Source organism: Enhydra lutris, unplaced genomic scaffold, assembly GCF_002288905.1.
Source record: "Enhydra lutris kenyoni isolate GAN:26980312 unplaced genomic scaffold, ASM228890v2 scaffoldscaffold6, whole genome shotgun sequence".
NCBI classification, from domain to species: Eukaryota; Metazoa; Chordata; class Mammalia; order Carnivora; family Mustelidae; genus Enhydra; species Enhydra lutris.
In genome coordinates this window covers 29,701,271-29,712,310 of record NW_019154090.1, presented here as the reverse complement: position 1 = coordinate 29,712,310, position 11,040 = coordinate 29,701,271, and the positions used below count along the sequence as shown (strand labels likewise).

The 11,040-nt window shown below is 52.8% G+C and overlaps 1 protein-coding gene across 1 annotated transcript; it reads left to right on the top strand.

The window, feature by feature from the left end:
* Positions 1-3,982: 3,982 nt before the first annotated feature.
* Positions 3,983-7,746, top strand: LOC111141320 (GDNF family receptor alpha 4). Its single transcript, XM_022493779.1, has 6 exons — positions 3,983-4,031; positions 5,898-6,243; positions 6,396-6,505; positions 6,617-6,751; positions 7,402-7,493; positions 7,666-7,746. Exons 1-6 carry the CDS (start codon positions 3,983-3,985, stop codon positions 7,744-7,746), a joined length of 813 nt encoding a protein of 270 aa, XP_022349487.1.
* The last annotated feature ends 3,294 nt before the right edge of the window (positions 7,747-11,040 follow it).

Below are 11,040 nucleotides of genomic sequence, written 5' to 3'. Positions count from 1 at the left end.
GGTGTAATTCAGCTGCTGCTCAGCTGGGCCAGGTTACTTCTGGGTTTGGCTGGCTGTTGGCTAGAGTGATGAGGATGAGCAGGCTAGGCACCCATTTTCCAACAGACTAGCTCAGGCTTGCTCATATGACAGCTGCGGAGGGTTCGAGAGAGCAGGAGCAGGAGTAGGGCAAGGCAGGTGATGCACTTACCTTGAACACCAAAAAAAAAAAAAAAAAAAAAAGTGATCAAGATTGGGGCACCTGGGTGGCTCAGTGGGTTAAAGCCTCTGCTTTCGGCTCAGGTCATGATCCCAGGATCCTGGGATCGAGCCCCGCATCGGGCTCTCTGCTCAGCAGGGAGCCTGCTTCTTCCTCTCTCTCTGCCTGCCTCTCTGCCTACTTGTGATCTCTGTCTGTCAAATAAATAAATAAAATCTTTAAAAAAAATGATCAAGATATATCTTAATGCAAAAGTCAAAAGATCAAAATTAATGCCAAAAAAAAAAAAAAAATCAATGGCGAACAAAATATCAGAATTTTAACAGAAGACCGGATCAGTGACAGTGTCATGCCAAGCCACTTTGGAACCTGAGGCAGAAGGAAAAATTCGTAATAGTGATCATTTCTCACCCCAGTCCCAGCCTTGCCAGAAAGTAAGTGGAAGCTTACAAGGCCTCTGGAAGGTTCTACGACTGGCACATTAAACTCCATAATGCCCTATTGGCACAAGCAAGTCACAGGGCCAGCCCACATTCCAGGGACTGGGAGAGAAATTCTACTTCTTAATGGGCAGAGCAGCAGAATCATGTTTCAGAGGGCATAAAAGCTTGGGGGAATTTTGACAACCAACCATTCCTGCCACGAGCAGCAGAGAAGAGGCAGCCCCAGGCTGGCTTCCGCTCCATCAGCCCCAGAGATTGAATGAGGCAGTTTTCTACAGCTGCCTTATGTCTTTTTTTTTTTTTTTAATTTATTTGAGAGAGAGCAAGCAGGGGAAGGGGCAGCAGGAGAGGGAGAAAGAATCTCAAGCAGACTCCCCACTGAGCTTAGAGCCTGATGATGCGGGGCTCTATCTCAGGACCTGATCATGACCTGAGCCGAAACCAAGAGTCAGACATTCAACCAACTGAGCCACCCCAGCGCCCCAAGCTGCCTTCTGTCTTGATTGTACCCATGAGATTTTGATTTATAATGATGACCTGAGTTCTGGCATGGAGAGGTTAATGCCACTGAAAGTTTTTATTACTTATAATTCCCAAGAGAAGGGTGTCACACAGGGCCATGTGCGGAACCACGACGTTCAGTGGGGAGGCAGAAGCAGGAGAGAGGGCAGAGCCTATACTAAGGTTTCTGCAGGAAAGGCAAGGCAGGACAACTGACCAGCTGTGAGGTATAGGGGTGTCTCTAATGGTCTGGTACCTGGCCCTGGGATGACTTAGGGCAGGGCAAATATAGATTTTGTAAGGGTTAGGAAAAAGGAGGTGGTTGGGGGTATAGACACCAGATTGGTTGGTCTGCATATGAGAGACATATTCATAGGCAAATTTTCATGAGCTCTAGGAATTAGGGTTAGAGGCAGTCTCTCCCAAGCTCCCTCTCCCCCACTCCCTCCAAGTCAAGATGTTAAACCATCATCAAATACAGAAAATAGAGAACATAATGAATACATCTCCCCACATTCTCACCCTTGGGGGGGTGATGTCTGGATCCCATGGGATTCCCACTTATATTGCGTGTCTCAAAATACTTAAAATTGCATGATAAAGAGAAAAACATTGCATGATAAAAACTGAATGATCAAATATTGGGTATGCCATGATAGCAGTCCTTTGAGGAAAATTTATAGCCACAGTATTTTTTATTCAAAGAGAGCTGAAAGTCAGGGGACAAAGGTCCACGTTTAAAAAGCTAGAAGCCCAAGACCAGATGATTTTGCTGATGAATTCTACCAAACATTTGAAAAAGAACTAATGCCAGTCCTTTTCAAACTCTTCCAAAAATTTCAAAGAGGAGGGAAAACCCCCAAATTCATTTTAGGAAACCAGCATTGCCCTGATACCAAAGTCAGCTAAGGATGATACAAGAAAACTACAAGCCAATATCCCTATTGAGTACAGATGCAAAAATTCTCAACCAAATATTAGCAAAGTGAATTCAATAGCTCATTAAAGGGATCATACACCATGATCAAGTGGGATTTATCCCTGAGATGCCAGGATGGTTTAACATATGCAAATCGGTAAACGTGACATACCACATTAATAGAAAGATAAAAATCATATGAGCGTCTCAATAGAATGCAGGACAAGCATTTGACAAAATACGACATCCTTTCATGATAAAGACAAAAAAAAACAACAACTGGGCACAGGAGGAATATAACTCAACATAACAAAGGTCAGATAATTGCAAACCCACAGCTGACATCATACTCAATGGTGAAAGATTGAAAACTTTTCCTCTAAGATCAGGAACAAGATAAGGATGCCCACTCCAACCACTCCCATGAAGCATAAATGCGAGCAGAGCCCTTAGGAAAAAAGAAAAAAGAATAAAAGGCCTTCAGATTAGATAGGGGGAAGTAAACTTATCTTTGTTTGCAGGTGACATGATTTTATTTCTTATTTTTTTACCTTATTTTTTCAAAGATTTTATTTTTTTCTGTTTTTTTTTTCATTAACATATAATATATTATTTGCCCCAGGGGTACAGGTCTGTGAATCGTCAGGCTTACACACGTCACAGCACTCACCATAGCACATACCTCCCCAAAGATTTTATTTTTAACCAATCTCTACACCCAGTGTGGGGCTTGAACTTACAACTGCAAGATCAGGAGTCACATGCTTCAACTGAGCCAGCCAGGTGCTCCAATGACGTGATTTTATATACAGAAAGTGCTAACAACTCCACCAAAAAAAAACTATTAGAACTAAACCCCAGGGACGCCTGGGTGGCTCAGTGGGTTAAAGCCTCTGCCTTTGGCTCAGGTTGTGATCTCAGGGTCCTGGGATCGAGTCCCACATCGGGCTCTCTGCTCAGCAGGGAGCCTGCTTCCTCCTCTCTCTCTGCCTGCCTCTCTGCCTACTTGTGATCTCTGTCTGTCAAATAAATAAATAAAAATCTTAAAAAAAAAAGAACTAATCCCCAAATTTGGTAGTTAGAGCATACATAATCAGCATACAGAAATTAGGTGAGTTTCTCCTCACTGACAAATGATCTTTAACAGAAATAAAACAACTGCATTTGCAATTGCATAAAAAAATATCAAGGAATAAGTTTAACAAAGGAGGTGAGAGACCTGTACGCTGCAAACTACAAGACTTTGATGACAGAAACTGAACAAGACACAGATAAATGGCGAGATATTCTGTGGTTATGAACAGGAAGAATCAGCACTGTTACAGGGTCCATCCTACCCAGAGCCATCTATGGATTCAGTGCAAGCCCTATCAAAATTCCATGGCATTTTCCACAGGAATAGAAAAGATTGCCCTAAAATGTGTATGGGACCACAAAAGATCCTGAGTAGTCAAAGCCATCCTGAGAAGGATAGATATAAGGGAACACTAACATTTTTGTTAGCAACTTTTCTTCAAGTCTAAGGTTAGTTAACAATAAAAAGTTAAAATTATAAAAGAAGGGGAAGAACAATAATGTTTCACAAAGTTGACAGTTTGGCATGGGAGAGACAAGGTCTCCTGGGGGTGGGAGGGGGTAGTGGTGGTGGAGTGTGTGTGTGTGTGTGTGTTTCCACCTAGGCTGTGTGCCTCCGGGACCTACCTGCAGGCAAAGCGGAGGAGGGGGCAGGGGGAGACACACTCAGTGGGGCAGGATGTTATTCCCACTACAAGGCTCCTCCCCATGGGAGTGTCCGAGTCCGCACCAACGCCGCTTGCCGCTTGGGTTCCCACACTGGGCTCAGTCTGCTGCTGGGAAGCAGACACCTGTACCGCTGGGATTCTGCTTTCAGTCGTCCTCCCCATCTGTTTGCTGCCTGGCATGGGCCTCTGCTTGGCACCTGCGCTGCTGCTGCTGCTGCTGCTGCTGGGTGAGTGGCTGCCTCCTCCCGCAGACCCCTCACCTCTGGCCTCTCTGCTTGATCTTCAGGGACAGAGTAAGGGGGCAAGAGGACGGTCTGGAAAAAAACCACAACCGCAGTGTGGGGCACGGGCAGTAGACCTGCATATGGGGTGTGCCTACACCGTGCCACCTGCCACTCCCCGCCTCCAAGTCCCATCTTGGTACCCGGTCCCAGAAACTTTCTTTTTCTTCTTGGGTCCCTTCTCCCACCTCTCTTACCCTTCCCCCATCTTCAGTCTTGGAGCTTCACACTCATTCCTTGGTGCCACGCATCTGCTGTTCCACCTGCTTGACTTCCCCTTCCCCAGCTGGGGCATCCCGGAGGGAGCCGTCACTTGACCAGGTGGAGCCGGGTGGGGAGAATGGAATCTGACAATGGTTTAAGGCCAAGGAGATACTGGAGCTGAGATGCACTGTTCTGAGGGTAAAGATGAGGCAAGGGTACTCCTGGCAGAGGGGAAATCTGTAAGCAAAGAAGCAGAGGTGGGACCAAGACCTTACGTGACACTAAGTGCTGCTGTGTGTGGCTGAAGCTGGGCATGTGAGGGGTTTGGCTGGGACAGAAGGGTAGAGTTTCTCTGCTGCTCCTGGAGTCCTGGAGGGGAAGAGGAGGGGAGGGGTGGGGAGGGGAGGGGAGGGGAGGGGAGGGTTCCCCTCTCTCCTGTCTACCCTCTCCACATACCTACTCATCCTAAGCCCTTGGTATCTGTTCATCCTGCCTGCGGAATAGACATGCTGCAGCCACACGGAGAGTCACTGTGGTTCCTGCCATCCAATCCATGGATCCTGAAAGAGGGGGCCAGGGCCAGATGGGGACCCTGCTCCCAGACCTGAAGCAGGAGTCACCTCCCTGCACACACTCAGTGAGAAGGATGGGGGGCCAGACTGGAAAACTTGCCCATGACTGTAGCGCTTCCAGGGGCTGAGAGTGCAGAGAGGGGCAGCAGAAGTCTGGTTTTGGTGACCCAGGTCCTAGGAAGGGGCTGCCAAGTCCCTTCCTATGAGACCCTTGCCTGGCCCCCAGAAGACTGCCACCTATCATGGACTATTGGGTCTTGTGGCTAAGGACAGAGCCCTGTGGCCTGACCAGAGGGTCTCTCTTGCCCTGACCAGAGGAATTCACACTCTGGCAGCCTGGTCTAAATGGGCCCTCTGCTGCCCAGAGCCCTTTCAGGGAATCCCTCTTTTGATTGGCTGGTGGAGAGTGGAGGGGCCAGGGGACACCAGAGATGGGCCACACGGGAGGATGAGAAGGGAGCATCAGAAGGAGTGGAAGGGCAAGACGGTAAGGGGCAGAAGGAGGCACCTGAGAAGGTCTGGAAGGTGGGAGACCCAGAAACCAATAGGGAGGAGAAGAAAGGAAGAAAGCTCAGCTGTCCCAGCGTGTCAAAAGAGAAAGAGGAGGGGCCACTGTCCTCAACCCATTTCTGATAAATGTCCATTAGCCAAGTCCCCAGAAGCCTTGCTCTGTTTCCCTCGTCAGCTGGGGCCTAGGAGAGTGGCAGGAGCCCCGCGGACCCCTCTTTGAACGGGTGTGGCCGTTCTGCGGAAGGAGTGGTGCCTGGGGAGGATGGGCTTCATTGTCTTGGGGAGGCCGGGCCGAGTCTCGGTGCGCCCGATCCACCCGTGACGTGTTGCAGGACTCCCCAGAGCCGGGGGCCGCCCGTCCCCGCGACAGAGGGGCGGTCAGTGCCAGCCGGTCACGCCTTCGAGCCACACTCTGCGCTCCTCCGGTTCCGCGCGCCCCGCGTCTTCAGAGGGCGTGGCCGGGGGACGCGGGGGAAGCGCGCTGGTAAGGCTCCCGGAGAACTGCAGCTGCCCGCCGCTCCCTCAGGGTCACCTGGCTCGGCCGGACGGAACCGATGCCTGGACGCGGCCGAGGCGTGTACGGCGGACGCGCGGTGCGAGCGGCTGCGCACCGAGTACGTGGCTCAGTGCTTGGGTCGGGTCGGGGCCGGAGGCTGCCCCCGCGCCCGCTGCCGCCGCGCCCTGCGCCGCTTCTTCGCCCGCGGGCCTCCGGTGCTCACCCACGCGCTGCTCTTCTGCCCGTGCGCCACCGCCGCGTGCGCCGAGCGCCGGCGCCAGACCTTCGTGCCAGCCTGCGCCTTCGCGGGGCCCGGGCCGGCGCCGCCGTCCTGCCTCGCACCCTTAGACGCCTGCGAACACAGTCGGATCTGCGGGTGCGGAGGGGGGTGGGGCTACGTGGGATGGGGCGGAGGCGGGGCGGGGCTGTGTGGCAGGTGTGAACGGGCTGCGGGAGCAGGTGGGGAGGAGACGGGTGGGGGGACTGGGCGGGGCCTCCCGCTCACCGCCCCTCCGTCGCGCCGCGCAGGCCCCGCCTCCTGGCCTTTCAGGCCTCTTGCTCGCCCGCCCCCAGCGCCCCCGACCGCTGCCTGCAGGATGAGGCCCCCCGCTGCCTGCGTGCCTACGCAGGCCTTGTGGGTACGTACTGCGGGGATCCGGGCGCTGACTGGGTTCTGGGCGCTGACTGGGTTCTCCCGGAGATGCCTCCGCCTGGGTGGGCCGATTACCCAGTCCTGGAGGTCCCAGCAGGCACCGCCGTCACTCCCAACTATGTGGACAACGCGAGCGCGCGCGTGGCGCCTTGGTGCGACTGTGGAGCCAGCGGAAACCGGCGTGAGGAGTGCGAAGCCTTCCGGGGGCTCTTCACTAGGAACCGCTGCTTGGGTGAGGGGCCCGGGTGGGGCGGCGCTGACCGCTCCTTCCCAGTTTCGGGCTGGCAGGAACTTATTTTAGCGGTGAGGAAACTGAGGCTGTTTGCGGCAGCCATGCAGGTGCACACCCTCTGTGCTGTCGACCTGCCCCTCCAGAAATCCGCGCCCAGTTATCCCCAGAGACCAGGTCACAGACCAAAGTAGGATCTTAGGGATGTCTAGGCTGGTGACCCTGAAGGCGGGTAGGGGTGGGAGGAAACAGTCAAAACAAGTTTCCGAGTTCCTGGAATGGAACCAGGTGAAATTCCTGCCAGCGCCACTTCTGACGTGGTCCCAAGCCCAGGTGATCTTGCTTTTTGGGTCTGAGTAAACTGGGTGGTCTGTGAAGTCCGATTCTGCCACTCACCCGCCCAGAGTTAGCCAACTCCTCTAAGCCTTTTTGTGCCCATCTGTAATATGGGGGTAGTAATCGGCACCCTTCCCTGTGAGGATGACAATTTGGAAGGCCTTGTCATGCACCTTCCATTCCAGAAGCCAATTCTTGCAGATATCCTATCTTCCTAACCCACCGCAGGAAGCCAGAGGTCTCTGTTTGTCCCAGAGGACCTGGGCCTGGTGCTGGGGTTTCCCAGCCTAGCCCATCCTGGCCCTCTTCCTCCATAGATGGTGCCATACAGGCCTTTGACAGTGGGTGGCCTCCAATCCTGCAGAACCAGCCAGATGTCCGCCAGGACCCTGAGCACAGCCTCCTGCAAGTAGGTGTAGGGAGGGGATGGTGAGCTGCCAGCCCCTGGCCTGGCTCCTTCCACACACTTCCATTCCAGGTGGGCTTGGATGGAGGCATGAATGGCCTGGGCTGGAGGTGGTGGAAGCAGAGAGCAGAACCCAGCTTTTACCTGAAGTGCACATTCTGGTCCCACCCCTAAGGTGTCCTCCGCAGATGGGCTCCTGGTGGCGGAATCCCTGCTTTCCGTGCTGTTTGTCCTGGCTCTGCAGCCCCTGCTCTGACTAGGACAGCCAACCTTGGACAACAACATCATACTGACAGCCATACTGCCTGGGATATAGGGCCCCATCTGCACCCTCTTGCCCCCTGAAAGTGGACTGGCTTGCCTCCCAAGCTGGCCCCAGTGCTCTTGCACTGCTTTCCTTTTTAGGTCTGGACACCCTGTGTGCCTGTCCCCTAGAGTGAGGGATGTGCGGCTGAGGGCCCGATGCAAAGCCCCTAGTTTCCCTTTCAGTGGGTTTCTTGGTTGTAGGTCCCTCTGTCCACTGACCTTGGAACAGTCAGGTTCTCCTACAGGGTAGGGATGGGAGGGGGGTCACCTTTGTAGCTAAGTCCTCAGTGGGGCCCCAGATCACCTACAAGTCAGAAACCATCCAAATTCCAAGAATTTTAAGAGATTTTTACCAGCTTCTCCAAAGAGAACATACCCTAAGGAGTACATCTGAACAGACTTACAGGTAAACTTTTTTTTTTTTTTAACATTGCAGCCTTTCATGGCACCCTCCCAGAGAGGCACCACCAGTCATGATATCCACCTAGGCCCCATCGACTAATGTTAGTAAGGTTCTTCCCAACCACGATATGCTGCTTGGTGGGCACCACCTGAAGTGAGACTCCAGTCCCCTGCTTTGCACTGGTCATGTCACCATCTTCCCTGTGGTTTAACCTAGCACTATGAATGGCAACCATAGCTCAATAAACCTGTATGCACTGAGACTGGCCTTGCTTTCCTGTGATCTGTCCTGGGATCCCGGAGACCAAGTCTGCTACAGGCTGGTATCCCTCTGCGGGCCTATGTGACCTCAGATGGTATCAGAACCAATCTGGCTACCTCTGCTCACCTGCAGATGCCAAACTGAATCAAACTATTAGATTCTAGTGGCAGAGATTTCTGTTGCTTTGTCTTCTCTGTTAGTACTTGGATTCAGGAACTATGCTTTCCAGCCTCCCTTGTAGCCAGGAGGTGGTTATGGAACACAGTCCTGGTCATAAGTGGAAGTCACAGATGAGGCTTCCAGGAGAGTTCTTGAAACAGGAGCAGATTTGTTGACTGGACCCCTCAGGCTTTAGCCTTCTCTCCCTTCTTCTTGCCCACAACTTGGTGGCCATGTCTGGGGACGTGGGAGCCATTTTGAAAATGGAGTCACATGACATTGTGGAGCCATTGCCCCAGCCACCATCTGCTGCCTCCCACTAGACTCTTCATTGTATGAGAGAAATAATACCTTTAATTTGTTGAAGCCAGTTTCTCCAAAGACATCTGTCATTTGCAGCCAAACACAGTTTCTGATTGTTCCACTATCACTTCCGGGGTGCCAGTGAGCCCTGGGGTCACTTGTACACAGAGCCCAGGCCTGACAGACACTTTAGAGTGGTGGTCATTTTGTCATTGTTGTTGTTGCTGTTTATTTCCATACATTCTGCCTGCTTCTGTCCATGTGGAGAGTCGAATTCTTTCCTGGAGTCCAAGGAAGTGTCTCATAAGGTTTTCACAAGCACTTGTACGTGGCCGGTGTGGGTGAGGGTGTGCCAGGGGCATTGTGTTGATCTGCGGTCCTGCGAAAGTGTTCGGGGTGGAGAAGGCAGAATGATGGGGGCCAAGTATGAAGTCTTCTGCCCGCTTCCTTCTTTCTCAAGAGCTTGGAGACACTGATGAGTGAAGGGTTACAGAGTCTCTGAGCTGCTCCTTCTCAAAGCTGGTTGAGGCTTGTCAGGGGCCGTGAAACCCATGTGGGCCATGTTGTTGGCGCCTTGCTCAGAGACCAATCTGGGCAGGTCGGGTGCCCACCACACCAGGTTGGGTGCTGGGGAGGTCGGGTGCTGACACAGCTCAGAGCTGCCCCCACTCTAGGAGAAATGCCTGTAAAGTTCTCTGCTCCTGAGGTAGACTGCAGCCATGGGGTGGAGGGACGCTCCTCTGCACCATTTGTGCTCCCGAGCTCCTTGTGGGATTGGGCTGAAGCTAGATCCCAGCTGAGACCACAGCCTCGCCTAGCACACCTTCCCCTGCCTGCTCCTGCCTCCCTCAGAGGTTCCCCTGAGGGCACTCCCTCTCCTAAACCATGGCCTGTGAATTCCTGTCTTAGGCTCAGTTTCTGGAGAACCTGACCTTAGACCAAGGCTTCCGTGCAGATCACACCCAAGCCCAGGCCTGGGGCTGTCCTGACCAGAACAAGTCACTGGCTCTGAGACTCTGTATTTAGCGCTCAGAGCAAACCCACAGACACCACATACGGCGGCAATCCACCAGCCTTGCAGCTGCAGCCAGTAATCTCCTTGGAACCCAGCACCAATCCAACCTGCTGGGGTATGCCCCTGAGCAGCCCGGGCTTCCGACACAGCTGTGTCCAGGGTTCAAGTGATGGTGCCCCGTTGGCCTATCCATGGCTTCCCTCCGTGGCCACGAAGGCTCTCCCTGCAGGATGCGTTAGAATGTCATCTGCAGCTGCAGACTGTGGTCTCTCCTTTTAGGGATCTCTGCAGAGAAAGGCTCCTCTCGTTCCCATCATCCACGAACTGAGGCAGGACCTGGGGAGGACCAGCGTGGGTTTTAAGCCTTTTCCAGGCAGCCCGCAAAGATCTCACGGAATGGGAAGGGCAGTTCTCCAGAGGAAGAGAAGGAGGGGTGCTGGGCAGGGGGAAGCTCAGAGTCCAGCCTCCTCTCACTTCATGAAGAAGGAATGTTCTTGACTCTCTTCACCTGCATGGGAATGGACACCTGTGTGTGGGCTGGGGAGAAACGGGCTATTAGGTGTGCTGGGAGCTGCAATGCGGAAAGCTGCCCACCATGATGGCGCAGTGGCCCAGATAAAGAATTACGTATCTTCTAAATGACAGGCCGCGTGTGTGAGTGTGTTTAATTCTAGCACTACATTTTTAAAAAGTTGTTTATTTATTTAAGGAATCTCTATATCCCAAGTGGGGCTCAAACTCACAACCCCAAGATCAAGGGTTGCGTGCTCTACCCACTGAGCCAGCCAGGTGCTCCCATCGCTTCATTTTTTTTTACTCCAATAATTAGAGTATTATGAACATGAAAAAAGAGCAGAACCTTGTAGAAAACAGTGGCCCTCTTCCAATGGCAGCTGGTGGTCTCCCTTCGGTAGTTCTTTCCAACTTGGGCTCGGGCTTTAACGAAATAGAGTCGCTTTATCATCAGACAGTGTGTCGTGGAAAGGAGGCTTCCTTGTTGGGAGCAGGAGGAAAAGGAAAGGTCTCAGGACTCCTTCTGCCTGGCTCTCTGTTCTTCCCCCAAGTGAACATTCCCACGTGGGAGGCTTAGGGCTATTTGGGGT

Bases quoted from the DNA above. Each gene is read 5' to 3' on its own strand.
- LOC111141320 (XM_022493779.1), top strand. From the start codon at position 3,983: ATGGGCCTCTGCTTGGCACCTGCGCTGCTGCTGCTGCTGCTGCTGCTG. The intron at 4,032-5,897 runs GTGAGTGGCTGC...CCGCTCCCTCAG, and splicing joins GCTGCTGCTGCTGCTGCTGG to GGTCACCTGGCTCGGCCGGA. The intron at 6,244-6,395 runs GTGCGGAGGGGG...CGCGCCGCGCAG, and splicing joins GAACACAGTCGGATCTGCGG to GCCCCGCCTCCTGGCCTTTC.